General features: G+C 41.6%; 3 protein-coding genes across 8 annotated transcripts in view; 1 reads left to right on the top strand and 2 right to left on the bottom strand.

Moving 5' to 3' along the window:
- The window catches only part of glcci1a (glucocorticoid induced 1a), a 40,354-nt gene extending 37,965 nt beyond the window's left edge, over positions 1-2,389 (bottom strand). For all 3 annotated transcript variants that reach the window (XM_029732211.1, XM_029732213.1, XM_029732214.1), the window contains exon 1: positions 1,580-2,389. In XM_029732211.1, coding sequence (XP_029588071.1) covers positions 1,580-1,979 — 400 coding nt within the window. In that variant the 5' untranslated portion in view covers positions 1,980-2,389. The remainder of the gene's footprint in view (positions 1-1,579) is intronic.
- Positions 2,390-5,761: 3,372 nt separating this feature from the next.
- On the bottom strand, positions 5,762-17,580 carry LOC115173797 (UBAP1-MVB12-associated (UMA)-domain containing protein 1). 4 transcript variants are annotated; one of them, XM_029732208.1, is made up of 6 exons: positions 17,408-17,580; positions 17,197-17,257; positions 16,996-17,098; positions 13,893-13,913; positions 9,602-9,687; positions 5,762-7,995 (listed from the first exon to the last, which is right to left on the bottom strand). In XM_029732208.1, exons 3-6 carry the CDS (start codon positions 17,078-17,080, stop codon positions 7,690-7,692), a joined length of 498 nt encoding a protein of 165 aa, XP_029588068.1. In that variant the 5' UTR covers positions 17,081-17,098; positions 17,197-17,257; positions 17,408-17,580; the 3' UTR covers positions 5,762-7,689. The 4 variants fall into 4 exon arrangements, with proteins under 4 accessions (XP_029588068.1, XP_029588066.1, XP_029588067.1 ...); XM_029732206.1 differs by having other exon boundaries at positions 17,197-17,225; positions 17,408-17,579; XM_029732207.1 differs by having other exon boundaries at positions 17,197-17,580.
- A 194-nt stretch (positions 17,581-17,774) lies between these two features.
- Positions 17,775-19,434, top strand: rpa3 (replication protein A3). Its single transcript, XM_029732210.1, has 4 exons — positions 17,775-17,982; positions 18,160-18,234; positions 18,418-18,529; positions 18,873-19,434. The coding sequence occupies exons 1-4, from the start codon at positions 17,887-17,889 to the stop codon at positions 18,953-18,955; spliced, it is 366 nt and encodes a 121-aa protein (XP_029588070.1). The 5' UTR covers positions 17,775-17,886; the 3' UTR covers positions 18,956-19,434.
- The last annotated feature ends 4,279 nt before the right edge of the window (positions 19,435-23,713 follow it).

The following is a 23,713-nucleotide window of genomic DNA, read 5'->3' as shown; positions in this document are numbered from 1 at the left end:
TTTATGCACAGACTAGTGCATGCTGCATAACCAACACACACAGGACCCAAGGCACTACCTCAATGCTAACATAGGAACAGGATAGTGTTAATAGAGGAGCACTATGACTGCATAGCCCAGCATACTAACACAGAGGACATTAATATTATCAAATGACTTGTACTATTTCATGTGGTTGTCACTTGTCATTCTTTGGAGGAGACTAGAGCCTACATGTTTGACCTGACCTCGAATTCAAAATGACTACAGTACAGATGACAAACTGTTACATCTGAGAAATCTAGCCTTCAGAATATCATATGCTTTCTATGAGATTGTAGGATAAGACGGCTCGTTTTGGGGGGCTTTTCCATTCTGTGCGCTGCAATGCAGAATGGGATTCAACCCAAGTCATGGGGTCACCTGTCCAATGCCCTGCACCTAAAATGTGCAGAACATCTGTGGTCACCAGTGACTTCTCCATATTGCATCCATCATCTCTGGCTTGACACAGAGAAAGGTCAAGGGTCAAGGCTTTCTAGGGGGTCTGGGTCATGGTATCCCATTGTCCAAGCAGTAGTACTACCAGCAGGCAGTACTACTAGACCTGCAGAATTTGTATTGCACACCTGGGTACTGTAGTCATATTGGGGTCTCCTATTTTGAAAGAGGGTGAATAGAGACAGCATATTGTGGACCTGGTAGCTAGTGAAATGCATTGGAATACCCTGTCTCTACCTCTTCTAGAATCCATGCAATCATAAGTGCTGGGAAAGAATAGCACTCCACCTCTTAGATGGATGTATTTATCTGTCAAATATAGTACATAGTACTCTCCTGTAAGGTGTCAGATAACAGTGCAGCTTTAGAAAAACGTATTTGCAACGAGCAGGAGCAGCACTTGCAATATAATTCTCGTGTTTACGTCTCGAAATGCACTCGCTCCTGCTAGGCCTCAGTGTTGCCATAAACGAACGACCTTCCCTCAACTACGTAATTCTTTCCATTCCTTAGCGCCGGCAAACAAGCTTACATTTGACAAAATACCTAAATAAATGACTGTCACACTAATCATGATTGGTATTTAGTTAATCATTTTAACATGTCCAATAAGTATGTGGTTGCCGTTGCCAGTATTCTAGAAATGTAACCCGTATTGAACTTAACAGGCGCGCGCTGGCCTGCAGGTACAGTAACTGCATCATCACCATATTAATATAATAGCCACGGAGACATACATCGAAAGCCCAAAGCAATTGTTTGAAAATTAAACAACAGTTAATATGCATGTCTCCTTTCGAAGTATCCCCTCGATGCCAATTCATTATTTGAACATGACAGCATTTGGCTACTGGGTCCATAATCATTCATACGACACACGCAATAAATTACAGCATTTTCAGGGTTAGGTATGTTATTTGCTATATCTGGATTGGCTTATAAACACACAATGTTGAGCAAAATAAGGTTTGCGTGCTAGTGATGCTGATGCGTCTAGCATAGACCCCCGATCTGACCGAATTAGCTTGCTAGTTATAGGAACATATTGCATATTTAGCTTTGGAAGCAATAAATTATGGACAAGCGGGTACTACTGCACCTTTGAAAACAGGCGAGTTCGGACACTGCTCAGGTGAACTCTTGCTGTCCGGCGGCGATCGTCTTTGCCTTGCGACCAGCCTGCCCTCCACTGAGCCGTTTCCAACCGAATTCGCGAGCAGCAGCTGCGTCGGACTGCCAGGACTGTTGCAACCGGACGTCGATGTCGGTCCTGTATTGCTCGCGACTGCGAACGAAGAGGAGCAGGAGCGGGTTGGGCTGTGCTGACTTCCACGCAAGAGCTGGTACGGCACCGTGGCACGAATAGGCTGCAACCGGATCGTGGTGGTGTTGCAGTTGCTGCAGCCGGCTGGAGAGATCGTTGGAGAGCCGTCACCGCTGCGCTTGACCCTCTTTTGCTGTTGTTGGGTTGAATTGGTTGCTGATGATGCAGCCGACATGATGTTGACTGCCACAGTGCAACTCTTCCAGTTGAAAAACTTGCCAAAAATACAAAGTAAAGTCTTGAATAAAACTCAAGTTATCGGAAAGTATTTTCGTTGGCTTGCTCAAGTATATAAATGTGACATAACAAAGCAAGTTGGTAATTTCCCCCCCAAAAAAGTTAGCTGGAACATTTGTTTTTGTAAAAGTCTAGTTGAAAGTAAACTGCTTAGCTACCTACATTTTTCGCACTTTTTCTGCTACTTGTCATTTTTGAAGTGTTCGAACAAGTATGGATTAAACATCTTCATATTGAACAAAAACGACTTAAACCACGAACTTTACTTATAAACGCGCAATCACAACAAAGCTAGCTAGTTTTGTCTCAATGTTGTCTGTCTTTCCTGTGTTCCTCCTCCTCTGTCAAAACTACTGGCTGACGGAGCAGGGCGTGGCAAAATCACTCACTGGAAAGCTCTGATTGGTCAATATAATACTGTAAGGTCGAGGTCATTGGTCAAATTCTAAGCATCCACCAATCGATTCATTGAAGTTTGCTGAAGATTCAACGTAGACTGCTCTCGAGATAGCGTAAAAAAAACCAATGTATTTAACCTTTAACTAGGCAAGTCAGTTAAGAACAAATTCTTATTTACAATGACGGCCTACCCCGGATAAGCCCTAACCACCCTTGGTCAATTGTGCGCAGCCCTATGGGACTCCCAATCACGGCCGGTTGTGGTACAGCCTGGAATCGAACCAGGGTCTATAGTGACACCTCTAGCACTGAGATGCAGTACCTTAGACCGCCCTGAGTGGCGCGGAGTTAAATTGATGCGGAGTTAAATCTCAGAGAAATGGGTTGTGCAGAATATTCAGTAAAAAAAAGAATAGTTGTCTGGGTTTCTGTTAACAACTGCACTGTTGCCCTAATGTCGAGTGAAAAACAACTGGGAACTCGGAAAAATATGAGGTCAAATCATGAAGTCAGTGATTTTCAAGCCTGAAAGTCAGAGCTCTAGAAAGACCAGAGTTCCCGAGTTCGATGACCAATCAAATCGATTTTTCTTGACGCGGCTTTAGACCAGTCATCGTCATGGCATTGACAAGTTTGAGTAAATTGAAACAACCACTGCACAGTTTAAAGATTAAACTATTGTATCTAGATCCTTCCTAAAAATCCACATATTGCTGTTCAAACACATTTATTACAAAAGTAGTAAACCTGCACCATATGTATTTTCCCTACCAACAAGACAAGAATCATCACAAGTTTACATATTTTTCAATAGTCTGCTTTTGTACAAATTTGATAAAGTTCTTTCACCCACATTCAAACAAATAAGATTATGTATAGCTGATTCACAATCAAATGCATATACAATTAAAACACAAAGAGGATACACAACCAAAATAAAAGGCATTGGACAAGGACTGAAAAGGAAGTAAAGCTGAAGACAGGGTTCAGAATAATGGGGTGTAAAACTTGCCAGATATACCACAAGGTAAAATGGTTTGCTTTTAAAGTGGCATTCAAACTTCTTCAGAGGTAGGCACATTTTCAAAGTACGCACAACTGCATGTTCAGAGGTTTACCGGATGTACTATTGCATGCAACATCCTCCATAACTCTTAATATCAATTTGAAGTTACAGTACTTGCAGTGTTGGGGAGTAGTGAAGTACTGTACATGTAGTTCAACTAGTGATTTAATTACATTTTTGCAGTAGCTTGGTGGTAGTTGAACTAAATTCAAATCAAGGTAGTGTTTTCAGTAGCTAAGTACCTTTTTGCCATTTAGTGGTGTAGCAAACTACTGGAACTACGTTCTACTACACTTTTTCCAAAAATAAAATATGGGTGAAATAGGCAATCATCTCCTTTCTTTTTCAGCATCAGACCTCCCAAATTCTCACTTGAATTTTGTTGTTGTTGTGATTCATTGGATAAATGACATTATTTTAACATCTGACTACAGAGTGATCTGTTCTTGCAAATTGTTGTCTATGGCATTTCAGATTTACATATGATAAAGGACTTTGGATGTAGTGAACTACCTCAAAATAAACTTTAGTTAAATATATAGTTTAAGCGTAACTTAACTTCTTCCAGTGTGAAGTAAACTATATTTTCAAAGTAGCTTCCCCAACACTGAGTACATGACACCAGGATAACGTGCAAATACTTGGTTGATGGTCAGGTACTAGCATTATGAAAACAGAAGCAGGTAAGTAGGGCAGATAGCATGTAAAACATATCCTCTAACCCAATATGACATATAGTGCATTCTGAAAGTATTCAGACCCCTTCACTTACGTTACAGTCTTACTCTAAAATGGATTAAATACATTTTTCCCCCTCCTCAATCTACACACACTACCCCATAATGTCAAAGCAAAACAGGTTTAGACATTTGTGCAAAATTATAAAAACATAAACAGAAATACCTTATTTACATAAGTATTCAGACCCTTTGCTATGAGATTTGAAATTTAGCTCTGGTGCATCCTGTTTCCTTTTATCATCCTCGAGATGTTTCTACAACTTGATTGGAGTCCACATGTGGTAAATTCAATTGATTGGACATGATTTGGAAAGGCACACACCTGTCTATATAAGGTCCCACAGTTAACAGTGTATGTCTGAGCAAAAACCAAGCCATGAGGTCGAAGGAACTGTCTGTGGAACTCCAAGACATTATTGTGTTGAGGCACAGATCTGGGGAATGGTACCAAAAAATGTCTGCAGCATTGAAAATCCCCAAGAACACAGTGGCCTCCATCATTCTTAAATGGAAGAAGTTTGGAATTAACCAAGAAACTCTTCCTAGAGCTGGCCGCCCGGCCAAACTGAGCAATCGGGGATAAGGGCCTTAGTCAGGGAGGTGACCAAGAACCCGATGGTCACCCTGACAGAGCTCCATAGTTCTTCTGTGGAGATGGGAGAACCTTCCAGAAGGACAACCATCTCTGCAGCACTCCACCAATCAGGCCTTTATAGTGGAGTGGCCAAAAGGAAGGCAATCCTCAGTAAAAAAAAGGCATATGACAGCCTGCTTAGAGTTTGCCAAAAGGCACCTAAAGAACTCTCAGACCATGAGAAACAAGATTCTCTGGTCTGATGAAACCAACTCTTTTGCCTGAATGCCAAGCGTCAAGTCTGGAAGAAACCTGGGACCATCCCTACAGTGAAGCATGGTGGTGGCAGCGTCATGCTGTGGGGATGTTTTGCAGCTGGAGGGACTGGGAGACTAGTCAGGATCGAGAGAATGATAAACAGAGCAAAGTACAGAGAGATCCTTCATGCAAACCTGCCAGAGTTCTCAGGACCTCAGACTGGGGCGAAGGTTCACATTCCAACAGGACAACGACTCTAAGCACTCAGCCAAGACAACGCAGGAGTGGCTTCGGGACAAGTCTCTGAATGTCCTTGAGTGGCCCAGCCAGAGCCCAGACTTGAACCTGATCGAGCATCTCAGGAGAAGCCTGAAAATATCTGTGCAGTGATGCTCCCCATCCAACCTGACACAGCTTGAGGATCTGCAGAGAATGTGATAAAATCCCCAAATACAGGTGTGCCAAGCTTGTAGCGTCAAACCCAAGAAGACTTGAGGCTGTAATCACCACCAAAGGTGCTTCAACAAAGTTGTGAGTAAAAGGTCTGAAGACTTATGTAAATGTGATCAGTTTTTCATCATGGGTTATTGTGTGTAGATTGAGGGGGGAAAAAAACAATTGAATTACTTTTAGAATATGGCTGTAACGTAACAAACTGTGGAAAAAGTCAAGGGGTCTGAATACTTTCCGAATGCACTGTATTTCCTATGTACCAGCTACTACTAATAAAAACATAGTACTCATGCTTTTACATGTCAACCATCTTTAGGGAACCCCCTCAGTTAAAAATGACAAGATAAATGAAAACATTGTATTGTTAATAGCAAACATGCACAACAACCACACCGTAACTAAACCCACCAAAATACATCCAAGTAAACCAAACAAACAAAGTTACTCAAACCCCTCCCAAAATACAAAGTAAACAACTGTAGCCTTCCACGCCGGTGAATCCCCCCCCCCAAAAAATGCAATGTTAGGTCAGTGATTGAATTACAAAGAGAGGAAGAGGCCTGGGGAAATCCACAGTATCGTTTAACACAGACAGATATAAATACACTTGGTTTCCAGGTATACACAGCAAAGGATTGTCCAGAAAGAGTAAATCCCAAATATTTCATAATGTATGCAGTAGTAAGGCCACGATTACACATGCAGCCCAATTCAGATTTTCTTGCACAATTATTGGCAAAAGAACTGATCAAAAAAAGAATAATTTGGCTGCGTGTGTAAATGCAGCCTCTATGGATGATTTCACATGTGGAATACCACAACATTGCACTGATAATAACAGCAACTTATGAGCCACCTTTTCAGGTTCTTGAGTGGTTATCTTAGGAGTTAACTCATAAGGAGTTTACTTCAAATAATAGTCCTAAAGTATTTTAACTAAATATAATTAGCATTTTCTTGCCCTCTCACATTTGTACAGCAGTTAGAGGTAACTGAACACATGCGTTCACAAGATAATTTGTTCACCAGTGTGCAATGAATGCAGTATACGTGACAGGATACCATGAAATACTGTCAAATCTAAACTGTGCCATGAAGACTGGGGGGGAAACGTGGTTTGTTCAGAATAAATAACAATAAATACAACGTTTGGGAAGTTACAACACATGCTGCGTTCAATAGAGCCATGCTGATGATGATCAAGAGAAAGGCCACATAAGAGACACCATATCGAGTGAGTCCTAATAATACATGTTGAAAAATAGGGGATATATATTCTAACATTTTAAAATAGATCATCAAAAAGCTACATAGTTCCTCTATAGAAATGCTTATGCTACACAAACGTTTTTTCAAATGTCTTGTTAAAGCGTTCTTAACTTCATTGGCAAAAGTGAGGACAGCAGAGAAAGAAAACAAAATCGTAACCAGATAAAGAATATAATGCGTGTAATTTCCTTTAAGATTTGAAAACTATCTGTCTCATCCGTACATTAGTGCAAACCCAAAGGTCAATCAGTGACTTCTAAACTAACAGCAACAGGTGAATCTACAGACCCAGACACTGTTGAAATGAAACACAAAGCTATGATGAAGCATGCCAATCAGACATGAAGCTAGCGCTCTTCTGATACACACAGTTCTGAAAACAGTGAACCAGCACTACTATGACATGCGCATCAGAAAGTGATTCGCCTTGAACTAGTAGTCTACAATCTTAATGGTGGAACTCTGCGTACCCATCTACCTACATACTGTGTGTAACCTACATCACTGCCGGCAGGTGCAGTTTTGACCCCACCTGACTCACACCTGTTTTCTAACTCTGTTCATCACCAGAACCAGGTTTACCATTAATTATAGTACTACCATTCTCAGACAGAGCCTATAGAACTGAAACTAGAACTGAATCGTAACGAGCCAAGACAGTCCAAGGTAGTGTTCTGTAGGGCAAATGTAGCTAAACACTTTGGAAAGGAAAACAAACATGTGCCTTTCTTATTGGACAAGCCCAGGTAGTCCCGCCTTGTTTCAGTACATTTTTATCTGTTTACTGCCCAATGAACACGACCCAGGGTTGACATAGGGCTGGTATTGGAAGGGAGATTGACAGATCAAAAGGTCAGCGGTCATAGTCAGCAAGTAGACTATCTACAGGTCAATGGTCACCGAGCACAGAGTTCTCCAGGGTGAAGTCGTAGGTGAAGGAGGCCAGGTTGTGGTGGATGTCTTGGGGGGACATCAGCATCTCAGAGAAGAGGGGGAACCCAGGACCCCCTGTCTGCATGGCCAGGACATGGGGGGCCAGGGTGAATGGGACATCTCCTAGTAGCTCTGGGAGAGACGGGGCTGCCTCCACTATGGGCGCGGGGGGCTTCCACATAGGCCCTGGTGATGGGGCGATCACTGAAGGTGGAGCAGGGGCTGGAGAGTGGTGGGCCTGGGTAGGTGTCGTACTGGAGGACTAAAGGAGAAGAGGTGAGAAAATATCCACCTTCAGACATTGCATTTAGAAACAAGTGTAGGCTACACAATAAAAAAGGAACACTTAAACTGGCTTTCAGAACTCGGCAACGTCCACGGAAGGAAGTCACTAGGGTGCTGTCCCAAACCGTAACCTTAGCAACTCAACTAGTGTACCAGTAAGTGCACTACTAAACACAAGCAAGCATCACACAATACAATTATTCTTGCCTGTCTACCATGATATTAAAATCGGCCTACTATTTGTACTCTTCAATTGACTTATTTGATTCAAAAGGATTTGGTGTACACATAAAGTACTAGATTGGAGACTTAAGCAGTGCTTCGGGCCTTGGAATAAAAGCTTAAATGCAGAGAAGATGTTACAGGAAATGGCTTATTCCTCTTAAATTAAGAGAGCATTCGGTTGGGACGTAACCACGGAAACATCCTTAAAAGAATGAGTGTTTGTTCTCTCAAACACGGTGGTGACGAGGACTCACCTGGGAGCATGATCAGCAAGCAATGTGTGGTGCTTTCCTTTTTCATGACTTCTAGCACTTCACAGAAAGTAACGCTACATCTTAACCACTGTGTAATAACCAATACAAAACGCTGTAGGTAGTGGTCCTGCCATCTGGCCCTCCTTATTTTTCATATATTGCCCATAACACAGGTGAGTGTGTGAAGCAGGACAGGTTTATATTGGTGGAGGTAGGAGTTTGTACATCATGTAGGTGAAAGGTGCGCAACATGGGGGCAAAAGCACTGTAGATAACTCATTGAATGGGAGCCAAGCTGCAGTGCCATGTCACCATATGCAGCTTACGCTTCAACACACACACACACACACACACACACACACACACACACACACACACACACACACACACACACACACACACACACACACACACACACACACACACACACACACACACACACACACACACACACACACACACACACACACACACACACACACACACACAGCTGCCATTGACATATTGGCCTTGATTAAACCCATAATAATGACCACAGGCAACTTCAAGGACTAGTAGGACCAACCAGATGAAACAGAGAACTAGCAGCAACACAATAGAGCTTTTCTACAGCCACCATATGTCCAGACTTCAGTCCAGACTTCAGTCCAGACCCAGTGTAGCAGGCATGGAGCGTGCTGAATGGTAGTGGCATGTGATGGTCCTCAAGTCTCTGTGTGTGTGTGTGTGTGTGTGTGTGTGTGTGTGTGTGTGTGTGTGTGTGTGTGTGTGTGTGTGTGCAGGATCACACCCATGCCACTCAGCATCTGTCGCCAACACAGCAGCAGCAGACTGTAGGCAGACTATATGAAGGGAGGATGAGCCAGCCAGTTAGTCTCACTGCTGTCTGTCTAAGTCTACAACAGTTGTGTTTCCTGGTACTGAGGACAGCATTTGCGAGACGAACCACTTCGTAGTTTTGAGTAACATCACCCAGGTTGGGTCCTAAATGACACTCCATCGGCCTTTCTCCTACATAGTGTTGTAGTTTAGACCAGAGCCCATAAAGAATGTTATACTGCATGTTCTGCAGAGCACTGCCCCCTGGTTATAAAAGACAATCACCTTTGATGGTTGCACAATAACGTTACATGATGGTTTGCCGATGTTAGCATTCTGGATCTTCTTCCTCTGTTCTTCCACAGTTTCTCCTGGAGAGGGAAAAAAATGAATGATAATATTTCATTAAACACCACGGGCCTAGGCCTGGATTCTTCATCAACGTACATGTGCACGAGACCCACTACAAGCCCCATCTACAATGGCCTACTTGCCCTGTGGTCTTCAGAACAGAAGTCATTAGTATTTTTTCCCTCTTCGGGAAAAGCAGGTTAGTTGGGTGATTAGATGTGGTTTAACGAGTGGAGTGGCATTCTGATCACATAATGGATTACACAGCATTAACACAGTTAGTAACACAGTAATACTGTTCCACAGAGCACTATGTGGACCAGAGCATGCCTGCAGCTCTCTGGTGTAACCTAGCCTGTGTTCCCAACCCCATTCCTCTCTCTGGTGTAACCTAGCCTGTGTTCCCAACCCCATTCCTCTCTCTGGTGTAACCTAGCCTGTGTTCCCAACCCCATTCCTCTCTCTCGTGTAACCTAGCCTGTGTTCCCAACCCCATTCCTCTCTCTCGTGTAACCTAGCCTGTGTTCCCAACCCCATTCCTCTCTCTCGTGTAACCTAGCCTGTGTTCCCAACCCCATTCCTCTCTCTGGTGTAACCTAGCCTGTGTTCCCAACCCCATTCCTCTCTCTGGTGTAACCTAGCCTGTGTTCCCAACCCCATTACTCTCTCTGGTGTAACCTAGCATGTGTTCCCAACCCCATTCCTCTTGCATCATGTCATCTGGGGGACAACTACTGGACCTTAGTAACTAGACTAATTAACTGCACATTGTCAATGTCCTCTCCTCCCTCGCTCACTCACTCCTTCGTCTCCTCTGTAACCATTGCCATCTCCACTCCTCTTCTCCGTTTCCTCTGGGACTGAACTCTTTCTGCAGCATGACGTCATCCTCCCTGATCTCACCAGATTCCTTTGATCTGAGCTCAGTGTCTCCAGTCACCCAATGTCTCTCTCTATAGAGGGTAAATGATCTCCATGCAAGGGAACGGAGGCCCAGAGCCCCATGATAAAACAGAGGTTGCGTTACTCTGCACAGGATCGATATGGGATCTGTCAGCTTACTCCAGTCTAGTAGTACAATGTCCCTCAGCTTCAGTAACCTCAAATTCCGATTATTTTTTTATTTAAAAAGATGCACTATGCAGAAATCATTTCCTGGTAGCTAAAATTCTAAATGGTTCACTTAATTTCAGTTTGTGACAAAACAAGCACGTATTGTGTAGAGAATAATGGTACCACCTAAAGCGCTGTGAAATATATTTTCCATAACCAAAAATATTGTATTTTCTTTTAGCGGTTTGAAGCTTGTGTACAAAACCTAATGTAAAAGACACAAAAACTGAACTTAAAAAACGGAAGCACAGAAATACTGGACATAGAACAGATCTACAGTTTTTTAGACTTGCTTTCAATGAGAATGACAGATCTATAACTTACATTGTGCATGTGAATTTTATCAGGTTGCCCAAAAAGTTCTACATATTGCAGCTTTAAAATCTGTTTAAATAAAAATATTTTGTCTTGTCTTACTTTGCCATTATCATATTCATATTTCCATCAATGTTTGAGGCATATAAGTATGCAACATTAATTCATTCTATGCATTGTATTTAAAGCTTTGATTTGCCCCCTTTAGTCCAACAGGTACAAAAAAGTAACTTACAAAAGTAAGTTCCCACAATTTCATCACAAGATTTAGCCCACATTTCCATCCACATCTGTGAATGAATTCTTGGCATGGTAGGTATTGTTCACCTCCAGAGCAAGTCCTCTAGGATAACAGGGGCATCTAAATAATGCCATGTAAAGTAAGCCTAGCCTGTGTTCTCCTCGTTATGTGTCGTCAGCATTGTACATGCATGGCCTTGTTTCTGGGCTCAGTCAGTTAAGACAGAGGCCCCTCCTTCCTGTTCTCTCAGTCAGTAACACACAGAGCATGCATCCGTCATCTGCTCAATAGCGTGCAGGAGTTTATTCCTCCCAATCACTAAATCCTTCAGGAGGAGAGGGAGATAACCAGGCAAAAGCAAGAAAATATATATATATATATATATATATATACACACACACACACACACACACACACACACACACACACACACACACACCTCTGCTTGATGATACAGAGGACAGGTCATGTCAGTTGTACTTGACTTCACATTATTGTAAAGCTGCATGTTTTCACATTCAACATTGTGAAAAGACTGTGTTTGGATAACTGCAAGTGAACCTGGACTAGCAAACGTGTGTACACTACTGTTCAAAAGTTCGGGGTCACTTAGAAATGTCCTTGTTTTTGAAAGAAAAGCTCATTTTTTGTCCATTAAAATAACATAAAATTGATCAGAAATACAGTGTTGACATTGTTAATGTTGTAAATGACTATTGTAGCTGGAAACGGCTGATTTTTTTATGGAATATCTACATAGGCCCATTATCAGCAACCGTCACTCCTGTGTTCCAATGGCACGTTGTGTTAGCTAATCCAAGTTTATCATTTTAAAAGCCTAATTGATCATTAGGAAACCCTTTTGCAATTATGTTAGCACAGCTGAAAACTGTTGTCCTGATTAAAGAAGCAAAACTGGCCTTCTTTAGACTAGTTGAGTATCTGGAGCAACAGCATTTGTGGGTTCGAATACAGGATCAAAATGGCCAGAAACAAAGGACTTTCTTCTGAAACTCGACAGTCTATTCTTGTTCTGAGAAATGATGCCTATTCCATGTGAGAAATAGCCAAGAACTGAAGATCTCGTACAATGCTGTGTACTACTCCCTTCACAGAACAGAGCAAACTGGCTCTAGAAAGAGGAGTGGGAGGCCCCGGTGCACAACTGAGCAAGAGGACAAGTACATTAGAGTGTCTAGTTTGAGAAACAGACTGGCAGCTTCATTAAATAGTACCTGCAAAACACCAGTCTCAATGTCAACAGTGAAGAGGCAACTCCGGGACACTGGCCTTCTAGGCAGAGTTGCAAAGAAAAAGTCATCTCAGACTGGCCAATAAAAAGAAAAGATTTAGATTGGCAAAACACAGACACTGGACAAAAAAAGATTGGAAAAAAGTGTTATGGACAGACGAATCTAAGTTTGAGGTGTTCGGATCACAAAGAAGAACATGGAGGGGTACTTGACGCCATCTGTCAAGCATGGTGGAGGCAAAGTGATGGTCTGGGGGTGCTTTGGTGGTGGTAAAGTGGGAGATTTGTACAGGGTAAAAGGGATCTTGAAGAAGGAAGGCTTTCACTCCATTTTGCAACGCCATGCCATACCCTGTGGACGGCGCTTAATTGGAGCCAATTTCCTCCTACAACAGGACAATGACCCAAAGCACAGCTCTAAACTATGCAAGAACTATTTAGGGAAGAAGCAGTCAGCTGGTATTCTGTCTATAATGGAGTGGCCAGCACAGTCACCGGATCTCAACCCTATTGAGCTGTTGTAGGAGCAGCTTGACCGTATGGTACGTAAGAAGTGCTCATCAAGCCAATCCAACTTGTGGGAGGTGCTTCAGGAAGCATGGGGTGAAATCTCTTCAGATTACCTCAACAAATTGACAACTAGAATGCCAACTAGACTGCTGCAAATGGAGGATTCTTTGACGAAAGCAAAGTTTGAAGGACACAATTACTTTTTCAATTAAAAATAATTATTTATAACCTTGTCAACGTCTTGACTATAACTAATTTCATGTATGTTTTCATGGAAAACAAGGACATTTTTAAGTGACCCCAAACTTTTGAACGGTAGTGTGTGTGTGTGTGTGTGTGTGTGTGTGTGTGTGTATATATATATATATATATTTTAATGTTTAAAATAAAAACTTGTCTGAACAGTGTCAGGTCAGGAGAGAGGCCTAAGGTTCTGGCTTGGATCACGTGCTGATCAAGTGAAGAGGAATGAAAAGGAGCTCATTACATTCCGCATCGACCTGCTCTGTGCAGTGTGGATCTTGTCAATGACATCACGTTAAGTCATGATTCGTGCTGGAGTTGTGTGACCTGCTCAGAGCGTGGACATTGTCAATGACATGCAGCTTGTCAGGCTAGCAGGCTTCTCGTAAACATCTTTGCCAGTGCAGAACAAACCAGCTCTAGTAATGCTGGACACTGTTAGTAGCCTCACATTTATTTCACAATCTTCGGGTAATGACCAGTGATCAATTACTAAAACACTTATGAACTCACATGCATGATGCACACATGCACACCCATCCTTGCATTACCTGCAATGACTTTAGGACTCCCTGGAAAACAATGGCAATTGTTACTGAGTAGACTACTATCCTGGCTAAATAAAGACATCAGACATGGAAAAGTAACATCTGAGGACAAATGTTAAAATGAATGTGGTGTGGGGGTGTAGGCCTTTGAACACGATGTTAGTGAAAGAGACTCCTTGTAGACACTGACAGCCATCCAAATACAAGTGAGGCTATTGTCTGTCTGCCGGCTGGGTTAAGAGCCTGTGAGAGAGGGAGATGGGCTCCCAGAAGAGGCACAGGCAGCTGCTCATGACTTCAGCAGTCAACCAGCACCACTCATCAAGAGTGTCAGCTGCAGGCAGGTGCACACACACACACACACACACACACGCACACACACGCACACACACACACACACACACACACACACACACACTTTGAGGGACTGAAGGCCCTAGACTTGGATCACAGAGATGACTTCATGACTTCAGAGATAATAAAACAAATCCTTTCTTATTGGATTCCATCTGACGGAATGGAGGAGAAAATATTAGGTGTTACAAATTAACAGCTTAGACTGGGGAGAGATTTGCCTGATGTAGGATACAAACCTTGTCAAAGGACATTATTGTAATACCTAATTTGCTAATCTTCTGAGGTAAAATGAGATTCGACTCCATGACCCCCTGACAAATGTGAGCCATCACTCCATCTAGCATCAGAGGTGGACTCTGCAGATTGTTTTCCCTTAAAGCCCGCATGCAGTCTTTATAAATGTTATTTTTAAATCGTCACTGTGTGTCTAATATAATTACTGTGTGTTAATTTAAAGAAAATAACCCCCCCCCCAAAAAAAGTCTTATTTTTATCATTTATTTTGCCATTGAAATGCTCAGTCTCATCATGTGTGTGTGTTGACACAAATGTGTATATTTTTACATACAAAAATGCTCTTTCACTAAAAGGGCATTGTCATTTTCACAATTTCAGAGTCTTATTTCGACCTTATCGTGTTGAAATATCATTAAGAAAATTGAAAATATTATTTTTTTCACTGCACTGCCTTGCTCCTTCTTGCTCTTTCCCCAATAGGAGTTCTCTTGGTCTGAATAACTAAATGTGGATGGAGGCGAGAAGGGCCACAGAAGATCAGGCTGCCAGCCACCCAGTTCCCTGCCCACTGGGATATTCCACTGGCTCTCTCCCACAGCCCAGCCCTGGCCCCAACATACTCAACCGGCAGGCCGCTGGCTGGGGAAGTGAAAGGGTAGTGGAGTGGCACATGATATGCCCCCTGTCATATGGACACAGACTGAGCCCCACAGATCAGCTTTGTAAGAACATCTGTTCCCTTTGGTCTGGAGCCATCAGTACCAGGAATGCTGGAAAAGTGGAAAGAGGCTGTGGTGCAGATGTCAAATGTAATGGCAGATTTCAGGGAAACACGTAGCTACACTTTACAGTTTATACAGTAAAAACTATTTAAAATTCTATTTTTTTTAAATCCTCACAGAAAATGATCTTCGAATATTCATTCAATGCAACGGGGACAAACTAGCCTAACTGTACCTAAATTGAAAGCCACTACCCCAACTCTGACTGAAGCATAGTCCTACATTGTTGGATTTGCGCGCTGTAACAACTCCTATCAACATCGATTACACCCAGAGTAAATCTATGAATTCAGTTTTGGTGATTTGCTTTTTAAACTCCCTGGTTTCATCAGTTATCTGACTGATCCCTCCTTACAAAACACACACACACTCTCTCTCTCTCTCTCATCATTGGCATCTTTAAATCAGAGAATGTGATTAAACAGAGCACAGTCATTGGGTTTACACTAAAACATCTGTGAGCTCAGTCAAACTCTTTCGCCTTTATCTAGGAAGAAACGCTGGCTCTGAGGCTGGCTCTCTTCTGTCTGCCAAGAGAAACATACAACTCCTGACCATCTGTGTCTACTGCTTCACCAAAAGCCATACCTGGTTTCAAATACTATTTGAAATCACTTTAACTACTTTTGGCGTTAGTTTCAGCCTGCCTGGAGTGCCAGATGAACAGTGTTTGCACTTTTGCGACTACTTTATTGGTTCCATAGTGCCAGGCAAGTGCAATCAAGCCCAGCTAAAGTATTTGAAATTATTTTGAGTACTATTTGAACCCAGGTCCACCAGCAGCGCTCCCAGTCAAAGCCATGGGATAAAGAGCCAATTATACTGCACTTTCCTGGTAGAGGAAAGAGGGAGGAGGGAGATTCCTGACTAACAATAACATTTTTTATTATTTTGGACTTACAATTTGAAAACGTACCAAAGGAGGTCGTTTCTGCCTTGGACCTTTAAAATTGGCAGGATTTATCGTCATAAAACAAGTAGCAATCCTATATTATCGTTTTGAACTTAATGATAAACATATGCTAATTTGTTATGACTTATTACCACACCCATGAGCACGAGGAAACTTATTTTTTGCGCAACTCTTTATTTTCATTTCAGGTTCATTTCAGCCTCAAAGAAGTGGTGAAAGACATTATTCAATGCTGGTGACAAACTGGTGACAATGCTGGTGACAAACTTAAACCTACATGTGGACTTTTTAAGCTTATAGTATTTACTATAAGTAGAGGTAGAGGTTCAGGATTTAGTCTTGTTGACTAAAATGATTAATAGAAATGTAAAAAATAACAAGATAAACTAAAAAATATAGACCGATGTTATTGACTGAATGTGAACAGTGCTTTGAAACATTTAAAATTCAATTTTATAATACAGTAGCACTGGACATGTCATTGTGTGCAACTTGACACACAACCCCCACAGCATTGTTCTGGGTGATATCAATAGGCAACCAGGAGAGGCTTGGTCATTTAATTATGAAACAAGATTGGTACAACCAGTAGAGCATTGTGGAATCCACACATTTCATGGATTCAGTAACAAATCACAGCATTACTTTATGTGTGTGTGTGTTCTGCCCAACTTGTTAGATGTTCGGTAAATGTGGTAGTTTCAGAACTGAGCTGAGCCTACTGAGCAATAGGACGACCAGAAACGTCAAGTTCTGTTGAACACCTAGACGTTGAGTATCTAGTCAGCAGGTTGACGTTTGATTATTTGTTTCTCACCTATTATCACGAACCCATCTGTACTGCCCTCTGACGATGACTTCTTGGTAGAGTCTTTATTGCGATGTCCGAAAAAACTGAACATACTGACTCCTTACTGGGTCTGCAAAGGCGAGAAAAAACCAACGTTAGCAAGCATATGGCAACATCATCACGCCACTTGGAATGAGAAAATGCATAAAGAAATCATGTTGTGTTTACCTTTTGGTATGTAGAACCTAGGAGTATGCCTGAAAGTTGATCACAGATCGCAATATCATAACTGAATACAAGTGAAAGTGACTTTCAGTTTGATTTCTTTTAACTTCCGAAGTATCAAATGTCACGTATGCTCTACTAGCTAAATGTTCGTTAGTGTCTAGCTAGCTAGCTGGTTAGCTAGGTTTTCGTCAAACCAAAACAAATTACTTACCCTACCAATCTTTCTTTTCGTTAAAAGTCGAGTAAAGTAACATACACAATTTTGTTTTTAGATTATCTATTCAATTTCGTGTAGTTAGCCATTGACCAGTGTGTTGTTGCTGTTGTCTTATCTGTTTCCGGTCATTCCTGTTCTGTAAATGGTCCGTTTAGAAACAATGTCCAGAACAATTTTATTCTAATCAGTTTTATAATGATTGTACCGCAATCTGTCGCTTTGAATCTGGTGTTTATTTATTATACTCCACTTTAAAATATTGAACTTTTATTTATATGAAATTATCCGTTCATGTGACGTTTGAATATTAATGTGAGGAACGATAGTTAACATAAGCTTCTGTCGGGGGGAAAGAATGTAGCATAGAACAACGAGGAAACGTCGTCGTAACAAAGTATTTCCCGCGCTATCGTTTGCTTGTTTTACACAATCGTAGCTAGAATTTCAAGTTGTGCTCTGCAAAATCTATCGAAATGGCAGTTTTCGAGTCACCAAAACCACGAATAAACTATTCTATGCTGTCTCAATATATCAGCAGACCGATTTGCTTCGTTGGACGTGTTGAGAAGGTAATATGTTAGTGTTTTTATTGGGCCTAACGTTAGTTCAGCGCTAGAAATTGGATGGCAGTCTTGACGAAAGGGTCGTGGTACACAGCCAGAAATGGCAATGGAATTCGCTACTTTTATAACTAACTAGATGGTTAGCATGACTAATCGCAATTCATTGTTTGTCGTCTATGACAGGTCCATCCAACAGGAAAATCATTCACTCTTTCGGATGGAGAAGGGAAGTCTGCATCAGTGGAACTTAACGAGCCCGTGAGTACAGTTGCAAGACGTAACCAACTAACTACAGTAGACTGGTTGAACAGTAGCTATCTTCTAGGAATTAGGAACGAAAAGATCTGACAATGACAATATGACATCACTAAACTGAAAGTGAACATTTGTACTTGAGTTTCAAAGGCATATGGCTATTAGTGCATTGTTTCTCTTTCCCAGCTTGATGAGGAGCTGAGTGGGGTGGTGGAGGTGGTTGGTGTAGTGTCCAACAAAGGGGCAATAATGGCCTCTGCATACAACATGCTCAGAGAAGACCAAGGCATTCCTTTCGGTAAGTATGTCATCTCTCCTATGCAAAAAGGAATTTTTTTCTCAAAGGTACACTCTGCAAAATTACATCATTATACACAGCAGAGTGACTTCCTGCAACAAAATAAAAAAAAATATGCTCTCTTGCCAATGTGGGCAGCGCAGCATACCTCAAGGGAGAGCACAGATTTGGGAGAAACAGTAGTGGTAGTCATATTTGAATTCTTGTTGATGATGTTGCTGAGTGTATTTTTCAACTTGCCAAAGACTGTTTAGCTGGTTTGACCTCTTGGTTTTTTTTTTTGTTTTTTTTTACAGATCTATGTTTTTACATATTTGTTTTTTTGTTTATTTTTCCTTTCCAGACCTGGAGCTGTACAATGAAGCCCTGAAAGTCATCCATGAATACCCCCAGCACTATCCATTTGAATTATCCACCAGTGGATGAGCACTATCCAAATATTCATTCAGATCATTGTCAATGTGACTTGTTAAAAAAAAATATATATATATATCTCAGTTCTAAATAGATATGTATAGTTTTTTTCTATTTCTTTGTTTTGAAAATGAAAGCCTTTAACTTGTCTGTGTTTAGTCATCTCTTCATAAATAAACCCAAAATGACCAATGATACAGAGTTTGAGATTATTAGCATCAACTGAACTGCTTTATTGATATCTCAACTCAACCAAGTTACTTTCTCAGGATAATTGATATAAACTGTATTTCAAGTCTGAATTGAAATGGCTGTGTTATAGTACCCTCTGTTGGTACAAATGTTCAACACAAGCTACTGTACTGCTGTAACCACACTTCTCTACCCTGCCACCAAGTGGTGAGGTAGGAACTAAAATAAGCTTCAGCAACACACTTATCAGCAAAAAGTGAAGTTTCCCCACAAACAATAAACTGAATGTTAACTTTCAAGACTGTGTTGCTTTTCTTTTATTGTATCACAGGAATATATTAATGGGTGGAGTTGGGATTGTGTTCCTCACATTGTTTTGACAAACGCTCTAAATATTATGACATCTATGAATGGTTTGCATTCTTGACTTAATCTGAGGTACACAATTAACAGTGAACATCACTAGTGTCATATTCAAACTAATGTTCTCATCTGTAGAAGCTGCACAGACAGTATGTGCTTTTCTCAAAGGAGTTTCATTTCTCAATCGAGTCATTATATGGAAGACCTATTTTTGGGGCTGTAGTGGAGCGGGTTGGAGAACTTCAAGTTCCTCAGTGTCCACATCACTGAGGATCTATCATGGTCCACACACCAACACAATCGTGAAGAGGGCATGACAATGCCTCTTCCCCCTCAGGAGGCTGAAAAGATCTGTCATGGGGCCTGAGATAAGATCTGACATAAGATATGTCATGGGGCCTCAGATAAGATCTGTCATGGGGCCTCAGATATTCAAAAAGTTAATACAGCTGGACCATTGACAGAATCTTGACTGGCTGCATCACCGCTTGGTATGACAACTGCTTGGCATCCGACCACAAGGCACTACAGAGGATAATGGGTACGGCCCAGTACGTCACTGGGGCTGTACTCCCTGCCAACCAGGACCACTCTGCTAGGCGTGGTCAGAGGAAGGGCATAAAAATGGTCAGACACCAGCCACCCAAGTCACAGACTGTTCTCTCTGCTACTGCACGGCAAGCGGTACCGATGTACCAAATCTCGAACCAACAGGACCCTGAACAGCTTCTAACCCCAAATCCTAAGACTGCTAAATAGTTAGTTAAATAGTTAACCAAATAGCTACCCAGACTTTCTGCATTGACGCTTTTTGCACTAACTTTTTTGACTTATTACATACGCTGTTGCTACTGTTTATTATCTATCCTAGTCACTTTATTCCTAGTTATATGTACATATCTACCTCAATTACTTTGTGCCCCTGCACATCGACTCGGTACTGGTACCCCGTGTATAGCCAGGTTATTGTTACTCATTGCATATTTATTATGCATTTTATTATTACGTGTTATTACATCTTTATGTGTAAGCCATCATTGTAAATACGAATTTGTTCTTAACTGACTTGCCTAGTTAAATAAAGGTTAAATAAAAAATAAAGACATTTAATAGAAAAAGGTCTATTTCTCTATTTTCTCTCTCTGCATTGTTGGGAAGGACCCGTAAGTAAGCGTTTCACTGTTAGCCTACACCTGTTGTTTACGGAGCATGTGACAAATAAAATTGGATTTGATTTGAAATGAAAAAGAAATAAAATATTTCTTAATGGCACAAGAGCTGTAATGATTGTCTGATAGTGGTACTATTATTCGATATGTTGCTTGCTATATTCTTCTTCTTGATGGGTGGAAAAGGAGAAGAGTAGCCTAGGGGAAGGCAGGACAGCTGCATATTGTGGCATATTCAAACATACTGTAGATACATACAAGATTGTTAAGTTGCTAGCCTATCACCTTCACTAGATATCACATCTCCCAATCAGAGACAGTCTGTCAGAGAGAGGGATAGAGAGACTCTGACTAACTCTTTTTTATAATAGTTTGCATACCAAGGCAGACATTTCTTCAATTAACTTCATGTTGCTCTTTTTCATGAATGTAACGACTCTCCATCATACAATATGAACTATGTTCAAAACAACCTCTTTCCCAGTTTCACATATCTATCCCAGCATGCCTATCAGGTACCCATCTAAAAGGTCTGATACAACCACATGAAGCACTCAAATCAGTCAAAGTTGAAGCTGAAAACTGCCACATGTTTAACAAATGATCTAAGTATGGCGGGTTCAGGAAAACTACATACCCGCAGGCCACTCATGTATGAGCACCCAAGGGCATAAAACGGTTATTCCTGAGTTCTGCTTGCTGCTGCAGATACATCTAACACTTTGAAGTCACGTTTCGTACATTTTGAGCACTTCTTTTTTATTAAACTGAACACCCACAATTCAGGCCGGCCAAATTTAGTTTTACAGTTTTAAAACCAAGCCTCGTTGGTGCTTGTACACAAGCTGCAAGGCAAATGCTGTAAAAAAGGAAAAAAGGTCACACACCAGCTTCTCTGCAGCTTCACATCTCCCTAAATGACAGGCCTTTTGGAATTTATCTAGTTCAATACCATGGATGCCACTGCAAGTCCTATCAAGGGCTTATTCATTAGAACATTTAGAATTTTGCAGATAGAACACAGCACATTTAGAATGTTGCAGATAATACATGGAACATTTAGACTTGCAGATAGAACATGGCACATTTAGAATGTTGCAGAAGGAACACAGACCTTTAGAATGTTTCCGATAGAACATGGAACCTTAAGAATGTGTCTGATAGAACATGGAACGATTAGAATGTTGACATATTTATATCCGCAGCAACGCTCTGACCATTGGACCCTGTTGAACAGCACACCCCCATATCTAGTCATAACACTATTTGGTGTTTTGGCCTCACGGATGACAGACCGTGCTTACTCCAAACTGATGGAAAGACAAGACAACCTGTGTTAGATTCCCCTTCTCTCCATCAGAGCCTGCCGCTTCCGTGGAGTTGTTTTCTATATGGTCTAATGTTGTTTGTCTTTCATTATCTCAGTCGCATGTTTAGTTGCTGCACCAGGAGAGATGGCAGGAAGCCGCCCTCCAAACTCCCTGGCCGGCGGCTGGCATCGGTCCTGCCGCCAGGCTCTGTTGGTTTAACAGCCTGGCCCAGACACCCAGCCTGAGCCCAGACACTGACCCAGTACCCACTCACACAGTGCCAGAGCATGGCTTTCACAGCACCACACTGAATAATAATAACACTACACGCCACTGAGCAGACACTTTCATCCAAATCGACTTACAGCACAGTACAGTGCATACATTTTTTGCAAGTGTAGGCCTTTGTAATCCCTGTGGGAATTGAAGCCACAACCTTGGATTTAGCTAGTGTCCTGCTCTTACCAACAGAGCAACACAGGACTTCCATTCCAGCCAGGCAGTTATCAAGGAACATTCCTTCAACATTCTCGGAAGCAGAACCTTTTGACAGGCATGTTCTGTGGTTTGACATCTTTATAGTCTACTGTGCCGTGACACAGGGTTAGTAGTGCCTGGAAGGAAAAGCATCATGATCCCTGTCACATAGTGTAGATGTAGATCACTTCCCCCTCCAGCTAGTGAGCACCCTCCTAGGCACCCTTCAACTAGGGAACTAGGGAAGTTTATGGCCGATTCCTCAGGAGGACATTTTAAGTGTGAAATACAAATATTTTAGGCTACTAATGCAACTAACTCCTGTGTCCTATTGTGAATATAGGTTGGTAATTGGAGCATTTTAACAGTTCGTAATGTAGTTTAGACTGTGTTTGATAATATGTCATGAAGTTTGCACTCTTGGGTTCCTGTGATAGTGAGTGACCTTGATGAAGTCGCTCTGTGTTTTTGTTACATCTTCAGAAAACACATTGTGTCAACATCTGTAGTCTTTCTGGTCTGTTGCACCAAACCTGACATATCTCATGTGAAGGTTGCTAACCTTTTCAGCTCGAGCAACCCCTCTTTCTCAGGCACTTTTGATTTACGTCGTCTAGAATTGCCATAAAAACCCTGTCGGTCATGTCTCTGTACTGTGAGTTATAGGAAGGAGACAGGTACAATGAGGATGTTTCTTTCATATTGCAGACATCCAGATGAGGTCTGGTACTTGCTATTCCATGAACTTGTGGGGTTGCTGCTTGGAGTGGGTCCAAGATATAACTCAATGGTCATTGGTCAATGATGTTTTCCTCCTATTCCTTTCCTTTAACAGATAATTCACTCCATCCCTACGCTCTTAGAAAAAAAGGTGCTGTCTAGAACCTAAAAGGGTTATTTGGCAGTCCCCATAGGAGAACCTTTTGAAGAACTCTTTTTGTTTCCAGATAGAACCCTTTCCACAGAGGGTTCTACATAGAACCCCAAAGGTTCTCCTTTGGGGACAGCCCAAAAAATCATTTTGGAACCGTTTTGGTGTAGATCGCTGACCTACATGTACTCCAGACCTAGGTAAAAATTGTGACTGGAACTCTTGAAATGCACATTGCTTACTTGGTTTGACCAACATACAAGGTGGGCCGAGTTTGCATTTTTGGGATTATTACATTGGTTTCATTGTAGGCTAGCCTACCGGTCAAGCTAAATCAAGTGCACCTCAAGTTTTTTTAAGGATTTGACTTATATTTGATCCAGGTCTA

This window comes from Salmo trutta, chromosome 34, assembly GCF_901001165.1.
Source record: "Salmo trutta chromosome 34, fSalTru1.1, whole genome shotgun sequence".
NCBI classification, from domain to species: domain Eukaryota; kingdom Metazoa; phylum Chordata; class Actinopteri; order Salmoniformes; family Salmonidae; genus Salmo; species Salmo trutta.
This window is presented reverse-complemented; position numbering and strand designations above follow the sequence as displayed.